The sequence below is a fragment of the Lethenteron reissneri genome, chromosome 6, assembly GCF_015708825.2.
Source record: "Lethenteron reissneri isolate LAM-NWPU_2019-01 chromosome 6, ASM1570882v1, whole genome shotgun sequence".
NCBI lineage: Eukaryota > Metazoa > Chordata > Hyperoartia > Petromyzontiformes > Petromyzontidae > Lethenteron > Lethenteron reissneri.
This window is the reverse complement of record NC_083784.1, coordinates 3,505,893-3,529,534: the sequence shown is the minus strand read 5'-3', so window position 1 is coordinate 3,529,534 and position 23,642 is coordinate 3,505,893. Positions and strand designations below refer to the sequence as shown.

Sequence of the window (23,642 nt, the reverse complement as noted above, 5' to 3'; positions counted from 1 at the left end):
GGGAGGGTTGGAGGAGGGAGGGGGAGGGAGAAAGACGTGTTCACCCAGAGCTCCTGGCCTTACCTCTAAACACTTTATTTTTCTCACCCTTTTTTCGGAATTTCTTTTCACCAACAAAAATAGAGAGGTTTGCTTTCGTAGTTGTGTGTGACATCTCACACACGTGCAGATGTCCACCCGACCCGCAACAACGTACGCGAAAGCTACCGCACCTACGCAAGGCCCGTCTCTGGGGTCTGCAAGGCGCCTGCAGCAGCAGCAGCAGCCGGAGCCTCCACGGGAGGCTGGTATCCGCTGCCAGGCTTCCACCGATGTCCCGATTGGAGTTTACGTGGATGCGCTGGGCGCCATCGTGCCAGGAGGCTCGATAAGGTACGCCTCCAAGGTGAGCGGAAGATTGGTTTTCTTCATGGAGTCTGAAAAGGTAGCAAGCGCCGCCATGGAGAAGGGGCTGACGGTTGGCGATTGGCACCTTACCTTGGAGCCACTGTCATCACCATCGGTACGCGTGATCGTATCCAACGTCCCCCGCTACATTCCCGATAAAGACATCCAAGATCACCTGGCTAAGTTGGGCACGCTGACTTCCAACCTTCAGCATGTGCCTTTGGGCCTCAAAAATCCTGCCTTGAGGCATGTCTTGTCTTTTAGAAGGCAGGGGGTCTACATGCTGGTGCCCAATGGGCAGCTTGAAGAGGGCTCCTTTGTGGTCATGAATGGAGGAAGGGCCCATAGGCTGTTTTACTGCAGGGACGTGCGTTCTCTGGCAAACGAATTACCGTTGGCAGTGCATTGAATGCAAGTGCTGCAACATTTGTGGCACCTCTGAGAATGACGACCAGCTGCTGTTTTGCGATGACTGCGACCGTGGTTATCACATGTACCGTCTCAGCCCTGCCAGGTCTGAGCCCCCAGAGGGAAGCTGTAGTTGCCGCCTTTGCCTGGACTTACTCAAAGAAAAGGCATCTGTCTATAGTCTATACCAACCAGTCATAAGATGGGGTCCTAGATGCCAACATCTTTGAATGATAACTCAGTTCTCAATGGCATACCCAATTAGTAAACCCAAGTTTGAGCCACGGTTTGTCTCCTGATGCAACTGGTATCTTTTGAGTGTAGCTGAGAACCAAGAATGTAATGTCTCTAAGGTATTGTTACAGGTCGGTTTTTTTTTTACTTACGAAATTAACCCGTTGTCGATATATTTGCACATCAGATGACATGACTGTTCTACATTTACTTTGTCACCTATATGGAGGGGTGTTCGTGCAGCTTGACAACTGATCAGCTACCCGTCGGAGGCCGTCGGACTGCGAGGGGGGCTGCGTGCAAAACGAGAGAGCGAGAGAGCGAGCGAGAGAGTAAGCTAGAGGGGGGGGGGGGGGTTTACATAAAGCCAAGTTTAAAAAATTTTAATTAAAAAAATTACGAAATGATGAACGAAGCAAAGTGCCGAATACACCGAACATCTTCTTGTTTCCACTGATCGTAAAAAAAAAGACAACTGATCCATAGACATCCAGCATGGGTAGGGAGGGCAGGGAGGAGAGAGAGGGGAGAGGAGGGAGGGGAGGGGAGGGAGGGAGGGAGGGGAGGGAGGGAGGGAGGGAGGGAGGGAGGGAGGGAGGGAGGGAGGGAGGGAGGGAGGGAGGGAGGGAGGGAGGGAGGGAGGGAGGGAGGGAGGGGAGGGAGGGGAGGGAGGTCAGGCAGGTGCCTTCGCCGCTATGGTGCTAGTAGCGCAGCAGCAGGAGATCTGGTGATGGGTTTTTGAGGGTGATTTGTGTTTCTTGTTGGTGTCTATGGACACAGTAACACACAATGGGACTAATGTTACACGGGAAACTCGCGTTAAATCTTTGATTAAAAGAAAAATACAAACAAACGACATGATGAACGAAGTAAAGTGCCGAAAGACTGAGCATCTTTCTCGTCTGATCGTTATAAAAAAAAGGAGGGAGGGTCGGGGGGAGGGTTGGAGGAGGAAGGGAGGGTTTAGGGAGGGAGTGTTGGAGGAGGGAGGGAGGGTCGGGGGGAGGGAGGGAAATGGGGGGAAGGAGGGAGGGTCGGGGGGAGGGAGGGTTGGGGGAGGGAGGGAGGGGAGGGGGGAGGGAGGGAGGGGAGGGGGGAGGGTTGGAGGAGGAAGGGAGGGTTTAGGGAGGGAGTGTTGGAGGAGGGAGGGAGGGTCGGGGGGAGGGAGGGAGGGGAGGGGGGAAGGAGGGAGGGTCGGGGGGAGGGAGGGTTGGGGGAGGGAGGGAGGGGAGGGGGGAGGGAGGGAGGGGAGGGGGGAGGGAGGTTTGGGGGAGGAAGGAAGTGAGAGAATGATGGAATTAGTGGAGGAGGAGAAGAGGGGAGGGAGGGGGGTGAGAGGTGAGAATCTTGGAGAGAGGGACGGGGTATGGGAAGTATCAGGACTGGAGTGAGCCAGGTCAGGTGGGGGGCTATATAAGGGAGGGGGGGCGAGGGGGATGGCGGTGGGAGGCGTAATGGGTGCACGCTCAATGAGGGCACGTGTGATGAGTGGGGCGGGGGGTGGGTAACGAAGGGGGGGGGGGGGTGATGAAGGATGGAGGAGGGAGCGTGCGAAGAGTGGGAGATGCGTTGGGGAGGAGGAGGGAGCGAGTGTCGTTGTAAGGCGCGGCCTCTGCGTAACTTTTTGTCGGGGCGTCTGCACAGAGGCGTGACGCGGCGACTTCTCAAGCCACGCGCGGAACAGTCACTCACACGCACACACAGAGAGACACAGAGAGAGAGAGAGACACACGCGCACAGAGAGAGACACACGCGCACACACACAGACACACGCGCAGAGAGAGACACACACAGAGACACACGCACACAGAGACACACGCACACAGATAGACACACGCACAGAGAAACACACGCGCACAGAAACACACACAGAGAGACACACACACACAGAGACACACGCACACAGAAAGACACAGACGCACACAGAGAGACGCACACACACAGAGAGACACACGCACACAGAGAGACACAGACGCACACAGAGAGACACAGACACACACAGAGACACACGCACACAAAGAGACACACGCACACAGATAGACACACGCACAGAGAAACACACGCGCACAGAAACACACACAAAGAGACACGCACACAGAGAGACACAGACGCACACAGAGAGACACAGACACACACAGAGACACACGCACACAAAGAGACACACGCACACAGATAGACACACGCACAGAGAAACACACGCGCACAGAAACACACACAAAGAGACACGCACACAGAGAGACACAGACGCACACAGAGAGACACAGACGCACACAGAAAGACACGCGCGCGCTCTCTCCTAGAGGCAGCGATCCAATCTGCGCACGGTCCTCAATCGATTTATCGATACTCCCCGCCCCCCTCCACAACCCCCTTAAAATCATCGCCACTGACCCCCCCAATCGCATCGCGCGTGACGCGCAGCAGAAGACGCCTCGCGGTCGTGGTGAGCGCGAGGAGGGTGCGCCCTGGGAGAATCGCGACGCGGAACCTCTCGGCGGGGTGTTTTTGTTTCTTCTTCTCTTCACTACCGAAGAGGACGACTTTGGCGACCTCTTTACGCGTTTGGGAGCATCGTGCGGGGAGTGACCCTCTCCCAACCCCCCCACCCCCCCCAAGTGGACCGGAGCGACTCGCTGACACGCCGGGGGTAAGTCCCGTGCCCCCTCCTCCCTCTCCCTGTTCGTCCGTCTTTGTATCTCCGCGAACAAATGACGCTTTTCGTAAAAAAATAATGTATTTTGTTGATTCTAGATTTGAAGCTTTCGTGACTGCAAGGATTCCTACTCTTAGTTCTTTCGGTAAAGTTACGTAGGTAAAAAATGAAATTAAAATTCATAAAAATAAAACAATAAAATCACGACGTTTCGGAGGCAACACAAGTCTCCGTCATCAGGTGGGACCGTATTTTGTTGACTCTAAAGCTGCCCCTACACCTCTTTGTGCATTCGCACAAAGAGGTGTAGGGGCAGCCCCGCGAATTCGCTCGCTGATGCTACTGCCGGCGTGAGGGCCTCCACGAAGAGGGAGATATAGAGAGCCGTGCAAGAGGGCATTTGGCCTACTCTTCCACGCCGGTCAGCCGTCTTGAAGGATAGAAAATATTATTTTTTAAATAGTGTAGTTCCTTTGTCAATCCACTGTTGCATGAATGCCTGCGCACGCCGTGATGGTCATTGGGGTTGTTTGACCATACTTCACCGCGCTGGTCAATGCGAGTTCGTGGAGGGGTGCAGGGGGCTGGCGGGAGGTCAGGACTGATTTAGGTATCGATCGTCACTAATGTTAGCCGTGGCTGAAGCATCGAACTGTGGACCGCCAGTTTCATAGAGCTCGCCAATAAGCCGTAGTCGTAGTAACAAGAATAACAACATCCACATCATAGTAGATGTAGTAATAATAACAACGAACAGATTAATTTATCCAGAAAAAAAATATCCCCAATGAGTCTCAGGGCACCTTCGTGAGGAGGGCGCTGCCACATTTGGCCGTCAATTCCATTTTGGCAACGACAGTTCTGGCTTTTTGTGTGCATTGGAAATTATGGATCCGTGGAGGAATCCGCCGAGACATTCGAAGGGAATAGCGACTCAAAGGGGCCGCACAGCCGGCTTGACGAACCCACTTGCTGTACTCCCTACATCCTGGCTCACATTGCTCGCTCGCAGCTCGTTTGCGGAGCCAAGTCTCTGCATGATCCACTAACCCTGGCCTCCAAAGCGCCGGATCTCAGGCGCGCAACCACGTGGGCCGGGCGGCATTCTACGGAGCGTGCTGTGAAATGTGTGTTGCCTGTGGGTAATACAGCAAGTAGGTTACTGGGACTGGAGTGTATTCGTAGACTGGAAGAGCGGCCTATCTCACCTTTGCACGCGTGTTGGGTGTTCTCCGGGTTTTCCGGTTTCCTCCAACGCACGAAAACACAGGTGCTCAAAAAATAGACTTTTGTCTGCAACATACCAAGGCAAGCATTGTTGTGTTGAAAATAGTTGCAACTGACGTAGACGCAGAGAGAGAGACTCACTCAGAGACTCTCCGACTTGCATAGATGCATTGGGCCATCGCAGGGCTAAACAGAGACCTGATATCGACTCGCTGACGCACACAGAAAAGCATGGTCTTACATAGACTTACATTTGAGACTCAGTGACTTACATACAGACCATGACTTACACAGACAAACATTGTCTAACATAGACTTACATTGAGACTCAGTGACTTACATACAGACCCTGACTTACACAGACTTACACCGGAAAGCATTGTCTTACGTAGACTTACATACAGAGACTCAGTAACTTACATAGACTTACACAGAAAAGTATTGTCTTTCATCCACTTACATTGAGACTCGGTGACTTACAAAGACTTGCATAGACTTAATGACTTACATATAGACGCTGACTTACATAGGCTTACATAGAGACCCAGTGACTTACATAGCTTACATAGAGACCCATAGACACACATCGACATTGGGGACCTTTATTTTATTGCCAGAGGGGAGAGCCCAGAGGCTATTTTGTAATGGAGACCCGGGGTTAAATAAGTGCAGCTAAACACCACAGACTAATATAGACTGACGACGAACCCCATAGGGTTCCACAGGCATCAATAGGCTTGGGAAACCATAGAGCTACATCAACTCCTCGAGACTTAGAGACCCACACGTTTACATAGACAGCCATACAACTACAAAGTCGCCCAGAGACCTAGACCCATAGGCTGACATCGGGACCCAGAAACCTCGAGGCACGCACACTTACATTGACACCAAGGCTGTAGCCATGAAGTCAACATTGGGGGGGACCAAATCGTCCAGTGGGTATGGAGGTCCCCCCCCCAGAAAAATATCAAAATTTGAAAACAAATTTCCTGCCTAAAATATAAAAAAATTACTAACACATAGGATGGACTTTCTATTTATTTTTTACAATAATGTCTAATAGTGTATTGTATTACATTGCTCTGTTTTTTCTTTTTTAGCTTTTCGTGTTTCATTGTGTGTAATGGCAGAGATTAGGGATTAATAAAGTACAACCATAACCACAATCATATAAACAGAAATACATTTCATAGCAATATATTGGGGGGGGGGGCATTTTGAGCATATTTCAATATTGGGGAATGTGTCCCCCTCAATACATATTATAATTTCGGCCTTGATTGACACCATTAGAACTAGAGACCCAGAGCCATTACACAGAGATCAATAGACTTAGAGACCCGCATCCGAACCATAAATCTCTCTTTAGACTGGAGGAATCCGATGAGCTATTAAGCTGTTTTTCACAGATGTCCAGTAGATCCCCATCGGCATGCCCAACGATACAGAGACTTACACCGACTGATAAAATTGCCTCTGGAGTCGACTAAGTGTCACGCGATACCAAGAGCCTCTCATTTGATGGACGCCTGGGATTCAGTGTTACACGCAGAGCCGCCTTGCTCGATCCACTGCTGGATGAGGTCCGCCCGCACGACAGCTTAAAGCTAACCGCGCTTCGAGTAAGTGGCAGCAAAAAGACTGCAAAATTCCCAATGTGCACACAAAATCAAGCCACGTGGAAATGCATTCTACGCCATCTTCACAGCTAACGAATACACATCGCAGAATACAAACGTGGGTGATTGTCAAGCGCGTTCGTCGTGCTCGCCGTGGCAAATGTGTGTTTGCTTTGCCCGGTCGGCGTTCAACCGCCGAGGTGGCGACGGGTTTCAATTTTTCTCATCCCTGGTCGCTCCGTGCCACCCCCGCATCCCCTCTCCGCGTGCACCGCTCCCGTTCCTTTGCCACGCGCCGCCGATATCCCGCGGTGATCGAGGGGCGATTGAATAATAACAATAATCGTCGTCGTAGTCGTCGTGACAAAAAAATAAAAATAAACTTTTCCTTTGAGCGTCGCTCGAATTTTCGCGATCTGTGCGGGGCACGTGACTTCTTGGGACTCGCCGAGGGACGGTGGGAAAACGATCTCGCTTTGACTTTGCTCGGCAAACGGCGAGTTGGGCTGGCGCGTAACGCGTCGGTGAAGAAGGGGTTGGGTGATGGCGGTAGTGGTAGCGGTGATGGCGGTGGTGGTGGCGGTGATGGTGGCAGTGGTGGTGGTGGCGGTGGTGGTAGCGGTGGTGGTGGCGGTGGTGATGGCGGTGGTGGTGATGGGGGTGGTGGTGATGGTGGTGGTGGTGGCGGTGGTGATGGCAGTGATGGCGGTGGTGGTGATGGGGGTGGTGGTGGCGGTGGTGGCGGTGGTGGTGACGGTGGTGGCGGTGGTGGTGGCGGTGATGGGGGTGGTGATGGCGGTGGTGGTCGAGGCTGGGAATCGGGGTGACGACCAGAGTTGCAAAACGCGCCCTGAGCGAGAGGACGCCCGGTCTAGAGAGATGGAGCGGCAAAATCAGCTCCGGGGTAAGGGGGAGGGGTTGCAGCGTGCTCCAGTGGATTACTGCACCACCCGGTGACCGTGATATATTTCGGTGTCTTGGTGGGGGACGGGGTTCATGCAGCAGGAGATCGATCAAGACCTGACGAAACATCACCGCAGTGTTCACGGCAACAGATCCGTGTTGACTCAACGAACGTGATCCGTTAGATCCTTGGATCGCCTTCTGCTCAGTACTCCGAGGTGGAAGCTTCGTTCCTGCAGAGCTGATCGCCAGACCTGGTCTTCACCTGAGGACGGCTGCTTGCGTTGTGGCCGAAACGTCGTGAGAATTATTTTATTATGTTTTATTTTTATTATTTTATTACTTCCCTTCTACGTGCCTTTACCGAAAAAAACAAGAAGATGAATCCCTGCAGTCACGAAAGCTTTAAATCGAAATACAATCAGATTGGTTCGATGTGTGTATATAAGTCCCGTCTTGAGAAACTCACCTCTTTACACTGGCCTTCAGCCCCTCTGAGTCCTGGCCGTGTGCCCTGCAGATTCTCTTCATTCCCGACTTTCCATGCACGATGTGTGTGTATAAGTCCCGTCTTGAGAAACGCACCTCTTCACACTGGCTTTCAGCCCCTCTGAGTCCTGGCCGTGTGCCCTGCAGATTCTCTTCATTCCCGACTTTCCATGCACGATGTGTGTGTATAAGTCCCGTCTTGAGAAACTCACCTCTTTACACTGGCCTTCAGCCCCTCTGAGTCCTGGCCGTGTGCCCTGCAGATTCTCTTCATTCCCGACTTTCCATGCACGGCGGCGCATTGGTGAAAGCGCCGGATGAAATCCACTACATTGTAAATGTAAATTATTATTATTATCAAGATTGATGATGGAAATATGAATTGTCCAGTAATAATTGTAAACTATGTCCGAATTTTCATACGCAGCGCCTTGAGAATGATTGTTTAAGGCTGCTTTTATAAATTGAAAGTATTATTAATAAAACACTTTGCATTTAGTACAATCGATGTGACTGTGACTGCAATGCGACATGAGAGGTCGTCGCGATGAGCGAACGGGGATGATTTAAGGAGCGGCTGTCACGTAATTTAATCTCGTCATTTAATCTCGACCGCGAAGATTCCCGCGGCTGCGCCGTACATCTCGTATCGCGCGTTTGTTCAGAACCATGTCCGACGTTTCGCACCAGGTCCTGAATCGAGCCGCTCCCCCCCCCCCCTCTCTCATTCGATTCTCCCTCCCCCCACCACGCCTGACTATTGCATCGCGTGGTGTCACAACCACCGCGAGCTGACGGACAAGCCAGGAAATCTCGCCGGCATGCGCAGCGAAACGTCGGACGTCGTGACGCGCGCGGAACGAGCCGGGAGCGCGCGTCGCTCCGCCGATGCTGCTGCTTCGCGGAAATGCGTCCACCGTGGACGAAGACGAATCTCTTTCCGGCGGACGCGCGAACTCGCCTCTCTCTTTTTGCTTTCCGCAGAATGGACCGACTCGTCGGCGCGTTCGCCCCGCTGCTCCTCTGCGTCCTCGTGGCGACGGAGTGCGCAGGTGAGCGAGGGAGAGAGTGAGCGAGTGAGAGAGCGAGTGAGCGAGTGAGAGAGTGAGCGAGTGAGAGAGTGAGTGAGCGAGTGAGAGAGTGAGCGAGTGAGAGAGCGAGTGAGCGAGTGAGAGAGTGAGCGAGTGAGAGAGTGAGCGAGTGAGTGAGAGAGCGAGAGAGAGAGTGAGCGAGTGAGTGAGAGAGCGAGTGAGCGAGTGAGCGAGCGAGCGAGAGAGCGAGTGAGAGAGTTAGAGAGCGAGCGGGAGAGCGAGTGAGAGAGTTAGAGAGCGAGCGGGAGAGTTAGAGAGCGAGCGGGAGAGCGAGTGAGCGAGAGGGAGAGCGAGTGAGCGAGCGAGCGAGCGAAAGAGAGAAATGGTGAGAATGGGAATCATTTTTATTTGTACAGGAGAAGTAAAACCGATGAGCTATGAAGCTCTTTGCGCAGATGTCGATTCGGGGACACGGGGTTAGAACGTTACACCAACAAACAGTACGAAAACACGATAGGGGTGTAAAGTATAGGAAAGGTCACTTATATTTTTTATATACTGGGTAAAGCCCACTCAGCTATTAGCTTCTTGTTCAGACGCGACCAGTCCACAAATGCGAGCTCATCGATGTGGCTTATCATCGTGCGGAAATTTAGAGCAGGAACATACTCTGAATATTTCTAGATTTGAAGTTTTCGTGACTGCAAGGATCCATACTCTTTGTATTTTTCGGTGAAGTCGCGTAGGTAAAAAACAAAATAAAATAAATTTAAATGAAAACAACTAAATTAAAACAAATCACGACGTTTCGAAGGCAACACAAGCCTCCGTCATCAGGTGGCTGCTCCAGCAAAATGACTGTAGCCTAAACGTGCGTTTCTAAATTTAGAGGGGAAAAAACGGGAGGACCCGCATAAAACAATTCACGCGACCATGGGGAGAGAGACACGCAAACCCCAAATATGCAGCAGGCGTCAGGGTCGTGATCACAAGCCCCCGACTTCCTGCATACCAGGCGAGGAAAATAACATCTCGCCATGGATACAAAGAAACGGAGAGATGCCGAGATAAATGGAGACGTAGAAAGATGAGACAGTCCCTGTGTCTACCTACCCATACATCAGGGTGTCTACCCACACTCTCACCGTGAGGTTAGTCACTACTGAAAAGAAGCGGTCCCGATTTTATCGACCTCCAGAGGGATGATGATTATGGCGGTGGTGGTGGTCTGTCTCAATGCTCCAACCAATATGAGAGTCTCTGCTGGGTTTTTTCAAAGCCACCAAAAGATTCGTTTTTGGGGGCTCACCAATCTGAGCCTGGACGTGTAACTTGGAGCTGAGAATGGCGATTCTTCAAGTACGCTCGTTGCTGGAAAATAAACGGATCACCTCTGTTCCCACGTCGTCGTGTGCCGCTGGACGGGAGGTGTTCGATGGTGACGCCATCTCGGTGGCCTCATTCATACCTGTAAACCCCTTATCAGTGCCCTCCCTTACGACACACCAATTCAGACCTTATTGATACATTTCAGCCTTCATCCTACAAACTCCCATCACAAGGGAGAAACGCAAACAAATAGACAAAAACATGTGCCCGTATTGAAACGGCTGCACGCCGTATGGACCTGACAACTCAATTTCCCTGTACAAGAATACGGGGCAAACCGGGTGGGGTTGACACCTGTGCGTCATCTGCCTGTTCCTTGTCTAGATATACCTAAACACGCACACACACACAGGTACACCCAGACACACGCGGACACACTGCCTGTATTTTAACGCTCATGGCACCGACGACTTAAACAGTCTCAAAACTTGAAAGGGGCCGTCCATAAATGACGTCACGCACCTAGGGGGGGGGGGGGGTCAGACATTTGTGACGATGTGTGACGAAGGGGGGGGGGGGGGGGTTGAGAAATGTGACGTCACATCAAAATACGCAATTTAAAATAAAAATAGACAACACGTTCTACTGAATTAAATTGACTTTTTAGTAAATGTTTTCTTCTACAACATCAGAGTGCAGCGCCACATTAAATACGCACTACAACGACAATAGTTTAAAGTGATTTGAAGGATGTTTTTTTTGGGGGGGCAGAGCTTTGTGACGTAATATTTGAGGGGGGGGGGTCTGACTTTTTGTGACGTCGTGTGACAAAGGGGGGCGGGGGGGGGGAGCGCTAAAAAATCGTCCAAAATCGCGTGACGTCATTTATGGACGGTCCCAAACTGAAATCACCCGTCACTCATCCACACGCCGAATCACTGCTCGCTGTGCGCGCGTGTGTGATGGAACTTCTTTCGCACCGTACGGTAGCGTTTCGACCACAAATGACGTCATCAATGAACAATGAATAGACGGCATAGCAAGCGGGATGGCCAAAGTCTTTGCGACAGGAAACAAATAGTAAACGATTAAAAAAAAGCCTTTTCAGCCAAGACAAATTACGTCACACGCCACGCGCCTCGCCCTATGACATCATCGTGCGTGACGTCATCGGGAATACCCCCCGCGGTGATTGTCAGAGTTGTTACACAATGTGCGCACGTGTGTGTGCGTGTGTTGTGGTTTGTTTGTTTTTTTTAACCTTCCTATTATTATTGACAATGTTGAGTGTTTTTTTTTATTTTGTTATTGGTGACAATGTGGTGTGTAGAGCGAGTTCAAATCCTCGTTGGAGCGTTGGCTCAGCACGTCATCCCTCAAGGGGCCGTCCATAAATGACGTCACTCACCTAGGGGGCGGGAGGGGTCAGACATTTGTGACGATGTGTGACGAGGGGGGGTTTGAGAAATGTGACGTCACATCAAAATGCACAACTTTAAATAAATATAAACACGTTCTACTTAATTAAATAGAATTGTTATAACAACAATAATTTTGATTAACTTTTAATTATTAACTATTTGATTTTTCAAATTTTCTAGGGTCACATTTTATTTATTACATGAAGGAGCATTTTGCTTCTCCATGGGAGAATGGAGAAGCATACATTTTGTTAATGTTTTAAATTATTATTAAACATTTTGACTTTAATGATTCTACCAGGCATTTTCATTCTGTGGAATGAATGTGATTGTTATAATTGTACTCTCCATTTTGCTTCGTTCTACTACAAAGTTTCAAGTATTTTTTTAATAGTTATAATTACTTTTAATATTTTATAATTATAAAATAATTTCAATATAATATTTTGAACATCTGCAGTTTTAGTTAGACGTTGAATATTTGCAAGTAAATGTTATGCTAAATTTCAGCTTTCCAATGCCTCCTTTTTAATACATGTTATCTCCTACAACATCAGAGTGCAGCGCCACATTAAATACGCACTACAATGACAATAGTTTAAAGCGATTTGAAGCATGTTTTTTTTTCAAAATGGAAATTTTTTTGGGGGGGGGGGGGGGCAGAGCTTTGTGACGTCATATTTGAGGGGGGTCTGATTTTTTGTGACGCAGTGTGACGAGGAGGGGAGGGGGGGGTCATAAATCGGCCAAAATCGCGTGACGTCATTTATGGACGCCCCCCCAAGGGTGGATAAATTAAGTACCACACTGTGTGGGGTAGTCAACAGCGGTTTGTCCTAAGGCTCGAATCCCCACGCTAGCCCCGCCATAGAACTGTGGAATTTCCACCACCGCCTCAGTTCCACGGGAGATCAGCACCAAAGCCTGGACGCTCATTTGAGCAGCAGGAACTCCACTTTGCAAAGTTTTTTGGCAACAAAAAAAGACATGAAACATCTCCCGAACGAGGGTGGCGATGTGGCTAGCACCACGCCCGGCCGCCTTTCTCTCTCCAACGCCGCTGCTCTTCGCAATCGGGTGTATTTCTGTTGTTGTTGCTTTTCACTCGTCTGACTCTCGTGCAGCGGCCGCGGCAGACGCGTGTGGGGGGCTGTTGACCGACCCGCCGAACGGCACCGTCATCCAGTCGCCCTCGTACCCGAGCAAGTACCCCAGCAATCTGAACTGCCGCTGGGAGATCACCGTGCCTAGCGGATCGTCCGTGCGCCTCACCGTGCAAGAGCTGCTCCTCGAGTCGCAGACGAGCGGCTGCAAGTACGACTACCTGCTCGTCTCCTACGGATTCGAGCACGTGGGCGCGCCTGCCATGGTGTGCATGATGCCGAGCGCCGGCCAGCGGGCGATGATCTCGCCCGGGAACAGGCTCGTGCTGCAGTTCGTCACGGACGCCTCCCTCGAGGAAAAGGGATTCCGAATCACGGTCGACACCATAGGTGAGTCGCGCCAGCGCGCGCGTGCGCGTGTGTGTGTGTGTCGCGCGTAGGGGGAGTGATAGTGCAGTGGTTAGCGCGTTGCGCTATGAACCCGGCGACACGGGTTCAATTCCCGCTCACGGCCAACACCAGTGACGATTATCTCAACCGGTCCCGGGCGTCCCCTAAGTCGACTCAGCCTCAAATGAGTACCTGGTGCGGTGTGTAAACATCACCACTAGGGAGACAAAGGCGGTCGGGCGTGGTGCTGGCCACCTACCCCCTCGTGTACCGTTCCGGCCTTCATAGGTGCTCGCTAACAGCACTTGCCCCTACAGTCTGTTAAGGCTATACGGGGGATCTTTGTCGCGCGTGGTGTGTGCTGGTAGGTGGTATGCGGGGTGCGGTGGGTGGTGTGGTGGGGCGCGAGAGGGTGGTACGTGGTATGTGTTGTGTAGTGGGTGGTACGTGCTGTGTGCTGGGTGGTTGCGTGCTGTGTGGTGGGTGGAATGTGTGTGTGGTGAGTGATACGTGGGGGGCGGTGGATGGTATGTGGCATTGTGTGCTGGGTGATGGGTGGTACGTGGTATGTGCTGGGTTGTAGGCGGTACGCGGGGGTGCGGTGGTTGGTGCGTGGGGCGTACGGGGTGGTATGCGGTGTGTGCCGGGTGGTTGCGTGCTGTGTGGTGGGTGGTACGTGCTGTGTGGTACGTTTCTTGAGTGGTGTTTGCATGGTCCGTGGCGCGGATACCTCCCTTGAGGAGTGAGACTTTCAGGCCAACCATTCACAGCCACAGGTGAGTCGTGGTGAGTCGTGGTGGTTGGGTGTAGAGCGTGGTGCGTGGTCTGGTGGTGGTTGATAGGTGGCAGGTGGCAGGTGGCGCTTGCCACGATCACGATCACGTTGACCTCTGTTGAGGACCCTCTCCTGCGTGGCACGTGATTTTCTTCAGTTCAGTTTGCTATACGTTGTGGGGTTTATTTAGTTTTTTACAAGACTGTCCGCTACGAGTTTGGACTGAATGGGCTTGGGCCAGGGCACATCGCTCAGCGGGTTGGTGGCCGGTGGTCGAGACGAAGGAGTGGCAGCCCAAAGGAGGGACATCGCGGCACAGTCGTGAGAGGTGGCCTCCTCTACGGAGATGGAGCACCAACATCGACTTGTGTGCAGTAGTTGGATCGATCGTTGTCTCAGGAGTTAGATGTATTGGGGGGAGCGGTGGTGTAGCGGGTAGCGCGCTGCGCTACGAACCCGGCGAGCCGAGTTTGATTCCCGCTCACGGCCAACGCCGGTGACGATTATCTGAACCGGTCCTGGGTTTCTCCTAGGTCGACTCAGCCTCAAATTAGTACCTGGTGCGGTGTGTAAACATCGGCACTCGGGAGACAAAGGCGGCCGGGTGTGGTGTTGGCCACCCACCCCCTTGTGTGTTGTGCCGGCCTTCATAGGTACTCGCTAACAGCACTTACCCCAACAGTCTGTTAAGGCTAAACGGGGGATCTTTGTCTTTGTTCCTTCACGATACTGTAAGGGATCGTGATGGCTGGGGTAGGGGGGTCGAGGGGATGCCGTCAACCAGCAGTGGATGGATCATGGCTGCCACCCTTTATTCTTCGTGCGGCTGATGTTGATGTGGAGAGCAACAGCTGTGACGTGCACGTTGAGGTGGCTGAGCCAGATGGTCGCGTGCGGAGTCAGCGAGGTGGAGCAGCTGTGACGATGATGACGACGATGACGCCTCCTCGTTCGCGTTCGTGAATCGGGGACGCACCGACCGGAGACTGACAACGACAACTTGACGATGATGATGACGCCGTTGACGATGTTGACGTTGACGATGTTGATCATGATGACGATGATGACCACGTTGACGACGATGATGACGGCGATGATGACGACGTTGACGATGATGATGACGACGTTGACGATGATGACGTTGACGATGTTGATCATGATGACGAAAATGACCACGTTGATGACGACGATGATGACCACGTTGACGACGTTGATTATGATGACGACGTTGACGATGTTGATCATGACGATGACGACGACATTGATGACGACGTTGACGATGAGGTGCCACGATCGGTAATGAAATACCTCGCCAAGAGAAACAAAACAGACAACCCCCACCACCCTCCCCACCGCCCCCGGGTAGATTTTAATTTTCGCAACAATTTTCACGCTCGCGTAATGAACTCCCCTCGTCGACGACGACGACAACGAGGAGGAGGTGGGGGTGTCACCGTGCGGGTCGCGGGGCAGACGCCGTCCCCCGCACGGCGTGTGCGCGTGGGGCTCTTGGGAGGCGCAGTACAAACACCGCGCGCTGATGAACGCCGTCGTCTCGTCAAGGGTTGGTGGTGCTGGTGGTGGTGGTGGCGAGGCACGCGTTGTTGGCGTGGAGTGCATTCGAGGCCAGGAAATCGCCCCCCTTCCACCTCAACGTTTCTAAGCCAGACTCCCCCTCCACCCACCCCCGCTTTCCCTCCCCACCCAAAGCTGCTGAACCCCCCCCCCCCCCTCCTTTAAAAGGCTCCCCAAACAATGTGGTCGTTTTCTGGTCAGCAATAATGAAGCAGCAGCCCCCCCCCCTTCCCACCCAGCGCTAAGTCAACAGCCCTCTCGGCTCTCCCTCGAGTCGTGGGGCCTCGCACGCAGGAGGTGGCCCACCCACCACCCGTGCCAGCAGGGACATTGCAGGGTGACCCCACGTGGTTATCCCGCACCCGTTCTTCGCTTCTCCTTCTCGCTGGCGTTGGGCCGACACACGTGGTGCCCTTGCCTGTCGCTGCCTCGCTTCTCAGCGCACTCCTATCACGAGGCCATCGTCTCCGCGTGCACTCCGCGGTCCTTCACATCCTGCAAGGGTTCGTCGCTCAGAACCACGTTTCTCTCTCTCTCGGCCGGCCTCTTTAAACCTCCACCCTGGTGCTTCCACGCTCATCATCACCGTTCTTCTTCCAACGTGGCTTTCCTCTCTTCTCACGACGCGTCCTACCAAGACACCTCTACCAACTTTCTCTAATCTGGTCTGAGTTGGGTACCGCTATCCCCTAACCTTAACCGACAGTCATCCTAGCTATCTAAGTTGAATTTCTCTAATCTGGTGTGAGTTGGGTACCATTATTCCCTAACCGACAGTCATCCTAGCTATCTAAGTTGAATTTCTCTAATCTGGTCTGAGTTGGGCCCCACCACTCTTCCCGTCTTCATTTCTGACCCGACACAGTCTCTGTAGTCCGTGCCATCAACAATTCAGTCCAACATGCAGACCCCCAATGCCGCTGGAGAATTGACGACGGCTTAGCCTCCAAAGTTGGGAGTCAAGCAGCGGGCCACCCGTGCAATTTCCATCCACCGCCTCCACAAGTCTCACGCCGCCACGACGCAATCTCACGTCGCGAACGGGCAAAAACCCCTGAGAGATTGACAATCTCGGGATAGCCACCTCGAGAGAGATGACGTCCTGGGAAAATCAGGGCAGGTGGCAACCCTAGATGAACCACCCAATGTGGTTGTTGATTCCACCACCACTCAGATGATTTGACAATGAGAAGTTTGTGACTTCGGGTGCCACCTGTTCCACTCTTGATCAATTCCGGGACACATTTCTCAGTCAGCACTCGATATGTACCAGAAAGCTGTCTACCCATACGGTGTACCCGTGTTCTTGTACAGGGAAATTGAGATTGCAGGTCCATACGGCGTACAGCCGTTTCAATACGGGCAAAAAATGAATTGTCTATTTGTTCGTGTTCCTCCCTTGTGATGGGACTTTGTAGGATGAACGTTGAGATTTATCAGGACACGGGGTGACCAATAAGGTCTGAATTGGTGTGTATTAGGGTAGGGGGCACTGATAAGGGGTTGACGGGGATGGTGCCAGAGGGTCAGCGACCTGCGGCCCTCCAGACGCACGCGGCTATTTAAGGTGAACGCTGCTTCGTGACTCGCATTCACCACGCTGCTCTTGAAATATAAAAACAATTATTTTTTTACAGAATTCTATAAAAAAAAAGTCTCGTCTTGTTATTTTTCTTGCCAATCCCCTGGCTCTGTACCAACCCCGTGTAGGACACTGCCGTCAGACACACACCAACACACAGCCACACACCAACACACACACACACCAACACGCAGACACACACCAACACACAGACACACACCAACACACAGACACACACAGACACACACCAACACACAGACACACACCAACACACAGACACACACCAACACACAGACACACACCAACACACAGACACACACACAGACACACACAGACACACACCAACACACAGACACACACCAACACACAGACACACACCAACACACAGACACACACCAACACACAGACACACCAACACACGGACACACACCAACACACAGACACACACACACCAACACACAGACACACACCAACACACAGACACACACCAACACACAGACACACACCAACACACCAACACACAGACACACACCAACACACAGACATACACCAACACACAGACACACACCAACACACAGACACACACACCAACACACAGACACACACCAACACACGGACACACACCAACACACAGACACACACACACCAACACACAGACACACACCAACACACAGACACACACCAACACACACACAGACACACACCAACACACAGACATACACCAACACACAGACACACACCAACACACAGACACACACACACCAACACACAGACACACACCAACACACAGACACACACCAACACACACACAGACACACACCAACACACAGACACACACCAACACACAGACACACACACACCAACACACAGACATACACCAACACACAGACACACACCAACACACAGACACACACACACCAACACACAGACACACACCAACACACAGGCACACACCAACACACAGGCACACACGGGGTTTTACCCGTCAAGGCGACATTCTGAGTGGGGGGGGGGGGCTAGAGTTGGGCGAAGGGCGAGGGGATGGAGTAAGCAGCGGAGAGAGCATTCCATCCGTGAGAAGCTCTCCTTCGGAGTGTTGCTGTAAGTGGTTGTTAACCTTTACCGCAAGCCTTGCTTACCTTTGGTTCTAAATCGCTAAACAATGTACAATGTTCATAAACACATATATAGCTGTAATTATTGGTGAAACGTCGTCCTCAGAGTGTAAATGTTGTGGGTTTAGTCTTCAAAACACACCGGCTAGTGCTGTACTAGTGACAAATTGGCTACGTTCTGTTCACGTGACAACCCTTACTAGTTGGCCGTGTTGGGTGGTGGCGGGTTTAACGACACATTTATATATTTACGCGATCTAACCCAAAAAAAAGCTCCCATTATAACGACATAGAGGTTTTGGTGAAACAAAATAAGTTGTAACTTGTGTTTCGATGATTTAGCTTCAAATTTTTATTTAAAAAATCTGGCCATGCCTCGCACCCCCAGAAAGGTGCATCTCGCACCCCCAGGTTAAGAAGAAGAATAAGAACCACTGCTCTAAGAGAGAGAGAGAGGGGGGGGGTCACGATCGGGTACGCCCGATGCGCAGTGAAACTACTTTTGTAAAAACGCATCCCGACGAAGAACGCGCGCGGAACGCGACGCAACTGTGACCCAGAGCTCGCAAACGGGTTTTGATTCCTTACCCGTACCCGGCCGCACCAAGGTAGCCGGGTATCGGGTAGGGTACGGGTATCGGTTACCCGGTTGCGACCTTTGCTGTGAGCCCCGCTCGAGGAAAGCGACGAAACTTCCACAACAGCAGCCGCGTCTCGACTGTTGTTGCTTCGGCGTTGTCTCCGTTCGGCTGGGTGGAGCTGGGTGGAGCTGGGTGGAGCCGACCGGGCTTGGATCTGCGCATCGTGAGATATCTCGAGGAGGCAACGCCACCAATCCCCTCCACCACGACCACCACCACCCCGACTTACACCCCCCCACACACCAACCCGCTCGCTCCACACACACCCCCACCCCCACCACCAGTGTTATTTCAACACGTCCTGTGTGCCAGCGAAATGAGTTGGTGGGGGTGCTAAGGAGCCGGGGGAACGAGGGGATGTTGAGTGTGTGTGTGTGTGAGCGTGCGTGAGTGTGTGTGTGTAAGTGTGTGAGAGCGTGTGTGAGTATGAGAGTGTGTGAGTGTGTATGAGAGTGTGTGTGAATGTGAGTGTGTGTGTGAGAGTGTGTGTGAGTGTGTATGTATGAGAATGTGAGTGTGTGTGTGAGCGTGCGTGAGTGAGTGTGTGTAAGTGTGTGAGCGTGTGTGAGTGTGTATGAGAGTGTGTGAGTGTGTATGAGAGTGTGTGAGTGTGTATGGGAGTGTGAGTGTGTGTGTGAGTGTGTATGAGAGTGTGTGAGAATGTGTGAGTGTGTGTGAGAGTGTTTCAGTGTGTATGAGAGTGTGTAAGTGTGTGAGTGTGTGAGCGTGTGTGAGAGTGTGTGAGTGTGTATGAGAGTGTGAATGTGTGTGTGTATGAGAGTGTGTGTGTGAGTGTGTATGAGAGTGTGTGTGTGTGAGTGTGTATGAGAGTGTGTGTGTGAGTGTGTATGAGAGTGAGTGTGTGAGTGTGTATGAGAGTGTGATGTGTGAGTGTGTATGAGAGTGAGTGTGTGAGTGTGTATGAGAGTGTGAATGTGTGTGTGTATGAGAGTGTGTGTGTGAGTGTGTATGAGAGTGTGTGTGTGAGTGTGTATGAGAGTGAGTGTGTGAGTGTGTATGAGAGTGTGAATGTGTGTGTGTGTATGAGAGTGTGTGTATGAGAGTGTGAGTGTGTATTAGAGTGTGTGAATGTGTGTGTGTGTGATCCGGCAAAAACAACCTCCTACGTCCTCGTGGTGCGGACGGCAGCGCTGCGGTGGGCAGTGCCGTGGGGGGAGGCCCAACTGAGATTGGCCATTGCCCTCGTGGCGTCTGTAGCCACCACAGCAGAGGTCGCAAACGGGTTTTGATTCCTTACCCGTACCCGGCCGCACCAGGGTCCCTACCCGTACCCGTACCCTACCCGAAATGAGTGACAAATGGTTACTCACCAGTGACTCACGGCCTATCCGTACCCGTACCCGGCCGCACCAGGGTCGCAAACGGCTACCTGTACACGTACCCGGCACGGGTAGCCGGGTATCGGGTAGGGTACGGGTATCGGGTACCCGATTGCGACCTCTGCACCACAGCGGCCAATTGGGGACTCTGGACGGGTACGAGGGGCTGGTGACCCCTCCACCTTCAATTAATTACCACGCGCTGCGCTACGAACCCGGCGAGCCGAGTTCGATTCCCGCTCACCGGTGACGATTGTCTGAACCGGTTCTGGGCCTTCCCTAGGTCTACTCAGCCTCAAATGAGTATCTGGTGCAATGTGTAAACATTGCCACTGGGGAGACAAAGGCGGCCGGGCGTTGAGCTGGGCACCCACCCCCTCGTGTGCCGTATCAGCCTTGATAGAGGTACTCGCTAACAGCACTTGTCCCTACAGTCTGTAAAGCCTACATGATAAAGGGGGTGGGCTCGGATGTTGGCCGTGAGCGGAAATTGAAATCTGGTCGTCGTTGTATTTGTAGCGCACCGTCAACCACCACCACACCGCCACCACCACCACACCACCACCACTACACCACCGCCACCACACCACCACCACACCGCCACCACCACCACACTGCCACCACCACCACCACCACACCACCACACTGCCACCACCACCACACTGCCACCACCACCACCACACCACCACCACCACACCACCACCACCACCACCACACCGCCACCACCACACCACCACCACACCACCACACCGCCACCACCACCACCACACCACCACCACCACACCGCCACACCGCCACCACCCCACCACACCACCACCACACCACCACACCGCCACCACCACCACCACACCACCACCACACCGCCACCACCACCACACCGCCACCACCACCACCACACCGCCACCACCACCACACCGCCACCACCACCACACCGCCACCACCACCACCACACCACCACCACACCACCACACCGCCACCACCACCACACTGCCACCACCACCGCCACACCACCACCACACCACCACACCGCCACCACCACCACACTGCCACCACCACCACCACACCGCCACCACCACCACCACACCGCCACCACCACACCACCACCACACTGCCACCACCACCCCACCACCACACCACCACACCGCCACCACCACCACACTGCCACCACCACCACCACACCACCACCACACCACCACACCGCCACCACCGCCGCACTACCACCACCACCGCCACACCGCCACCACCACTACCGCACTGCCGCCACCACCGCCACACCACCACCACACTGCCACCACCACCACCACACCACCACCACACCACCACACCGCCACCACCACCACACTGCCACCACCACCACCACACCACCACCACACCACCACACCGCCACCACCACCACACTGCCACCACCACCACCACACCGCCACCACCACCACCACACCGCCACCACACCGCCACCACCACCACCACCACCACCACCACCACCACCACACCGCCACCACCACCACCACACCACCACCACACCACCACCACACCACCACCACACTACCGCCACACCACCACACCACCAACCACCACACCACCAACCACTACACCACCAACCACTACACCACCGGCACACCACCGCCACACCACCACCACACTACCGCTCCCCGTGTACACGCACACACACGCACTTACGCAGGACACACACGCGGACGCAGTGTCGGTATCTCGACAGAGAATGTCCATCGGGATCGCATCTCGACCTTGAAAGCTTCTGCTAAGTGATTACAAACCCAGAAGGGGTACGGCTGTCTTATAGTGCACGGGAAGTGAAGGCGCAGCCCTGCAATTGCCCGCTCACGCCACTGCTGGCAGAAGGGCATCCACTGGAGGGAGCTCGAGGGAGACAGGGCCGCACGTGTACACTCACACGATTTCGATTTAAAGCTTTCGTGACTGCAGGGATTCATCTTCTTGGTTCTTTCGGTAAAGTCACGTAGAAGGGAAGTAATAAAGTAATAAAAATAAAACATTCTAAAATAATTCTCACGACGCTATTTTATTACTTCCCTTCTACGTGACTTTACCGAAAGAACCAATAAGACACTCACACGATGTGCACACGCATACACACAGGCAAAGATCCCCCATATAGCCTTCAGCAGACTGCTGTGCACACGCATACACACAGGCAAAGATCCCCCATATAGGCTTCAGCAGACTGCTGGGGCAAGTGCTGCTGGCCAGGATAGCACTCACAAAAGATGCGTGTGATCAGCACCACTTCGTTGTCTCCCTGCGAGCACCTGGGGCTCACTTGAGGCTGAGTCGACCTAGGGGAGGCCGAGGACCGGTTCAGATAGTTGTCACCAGTGTAGGTGGCCGTGAGCGGGAATCGAACTCGGGTCGCCCGAAGAATGGCCATCAGAAATGTCCGTGCGGTGAGACCTCGTTGTGAGGATGTGTAACACAAGGCCAGCCGGCCCAGTCACGATCGATCGAGTCACCAACAGCGCTGTAATAATAACACGGCGCAGGATGCTCCGGTATTGATATTTTTACATCCACGCGTCGTCGGGTAGGTTTGATTTTCTGTCTGCCTGTTCTATTCTTCCGGCGAACGCACGCGGCAACACTGGGATCCCCTAATGCAGTGGCTCTTAACCTTTCGTGCAGCCTTGACCCCCTCTCTGGTTCTCACATCGTTAAACAATGTGCAATGTTCATCAACGCACATAATGCTTGTGGTCAAAATGCAAACAAGAAACGTACTCTGATAATATATGAATTGTCTTTGAAACTGATTGGTCCACACCAGAGACAGCTTTCTTTTGAGCCTCGTCTCAAACGGTGTTAGACCAGAGGACGCCAAAAGGCGTACAGCACAAAGACAATGCCGCTATCAGATTAATGCGAGCTCGGGGTGAGCATCTACATCATGGGACCTCCTTTGCCAGTGCCAAAATATGATAATAGGGTTTTCCCCTTTTTTCTGGCAACAAAATTGTCTTTGGACTGTACGCCGTTTGATGTCACCTTTGAGACGAGGCTCAAAAGAAAGCCGTCTCTGTTGGGACCAATCAGTTTCAAGGACAATGCATTTATTATCAGAGTATGTTTCTTGTTTGCTTTCTGACCACAAGTATTGTGGTTAATGCAGACATGATTCATTTGGCTGCTGCTATAAATGTACACGTGGTGAGCCAGCTCAGTGGACTTTACCTGGCCAAATAACAATAGTTAGTTCGTTAATTAAAAGCATGACTGCTTTAGCACACCGGTGTCTGGAGCTGAGTGTACGACCCCATGTACATTCATGTAATCCAACCCAAAAAAAAACCCGTTGAAATCATGAACGTGTATCGCTCGCGAAAGGCACCACGTGTTAATTTAATTCATTAAAAGAAAAAAAAAAACTAAAGTGGGAACCTTTCT

At 52.6% G+C, this 23,642-nt stretch overlaps 1 protein-coding gene across 1 annotated transcript in view; it reads left to right on the top strand.

The window, feature by feature from the left end:
- Positions 1-2,676: 2,676 nt before the first annotated feature.
- Positions 2,677-23,642, top strand: part of LOC133353807 (adhesion G-protein coupled receptor G6-like) — a 91,406-nt gene continuing 70,440 nt past the window's right edge. The window contains 3 exon segments of the mRNA XM_061570231.1: positions 2,677-3,676; positions 8,908-8,975; positions 12,829-13,197. Coding sequence (XP_061426215.1) covers positions 8,909-8,975; positions 12,829-13,197 — 436 coding nt within the window. The 5' untranslated portion in view covers positions 2,677-3,676; position 8,908.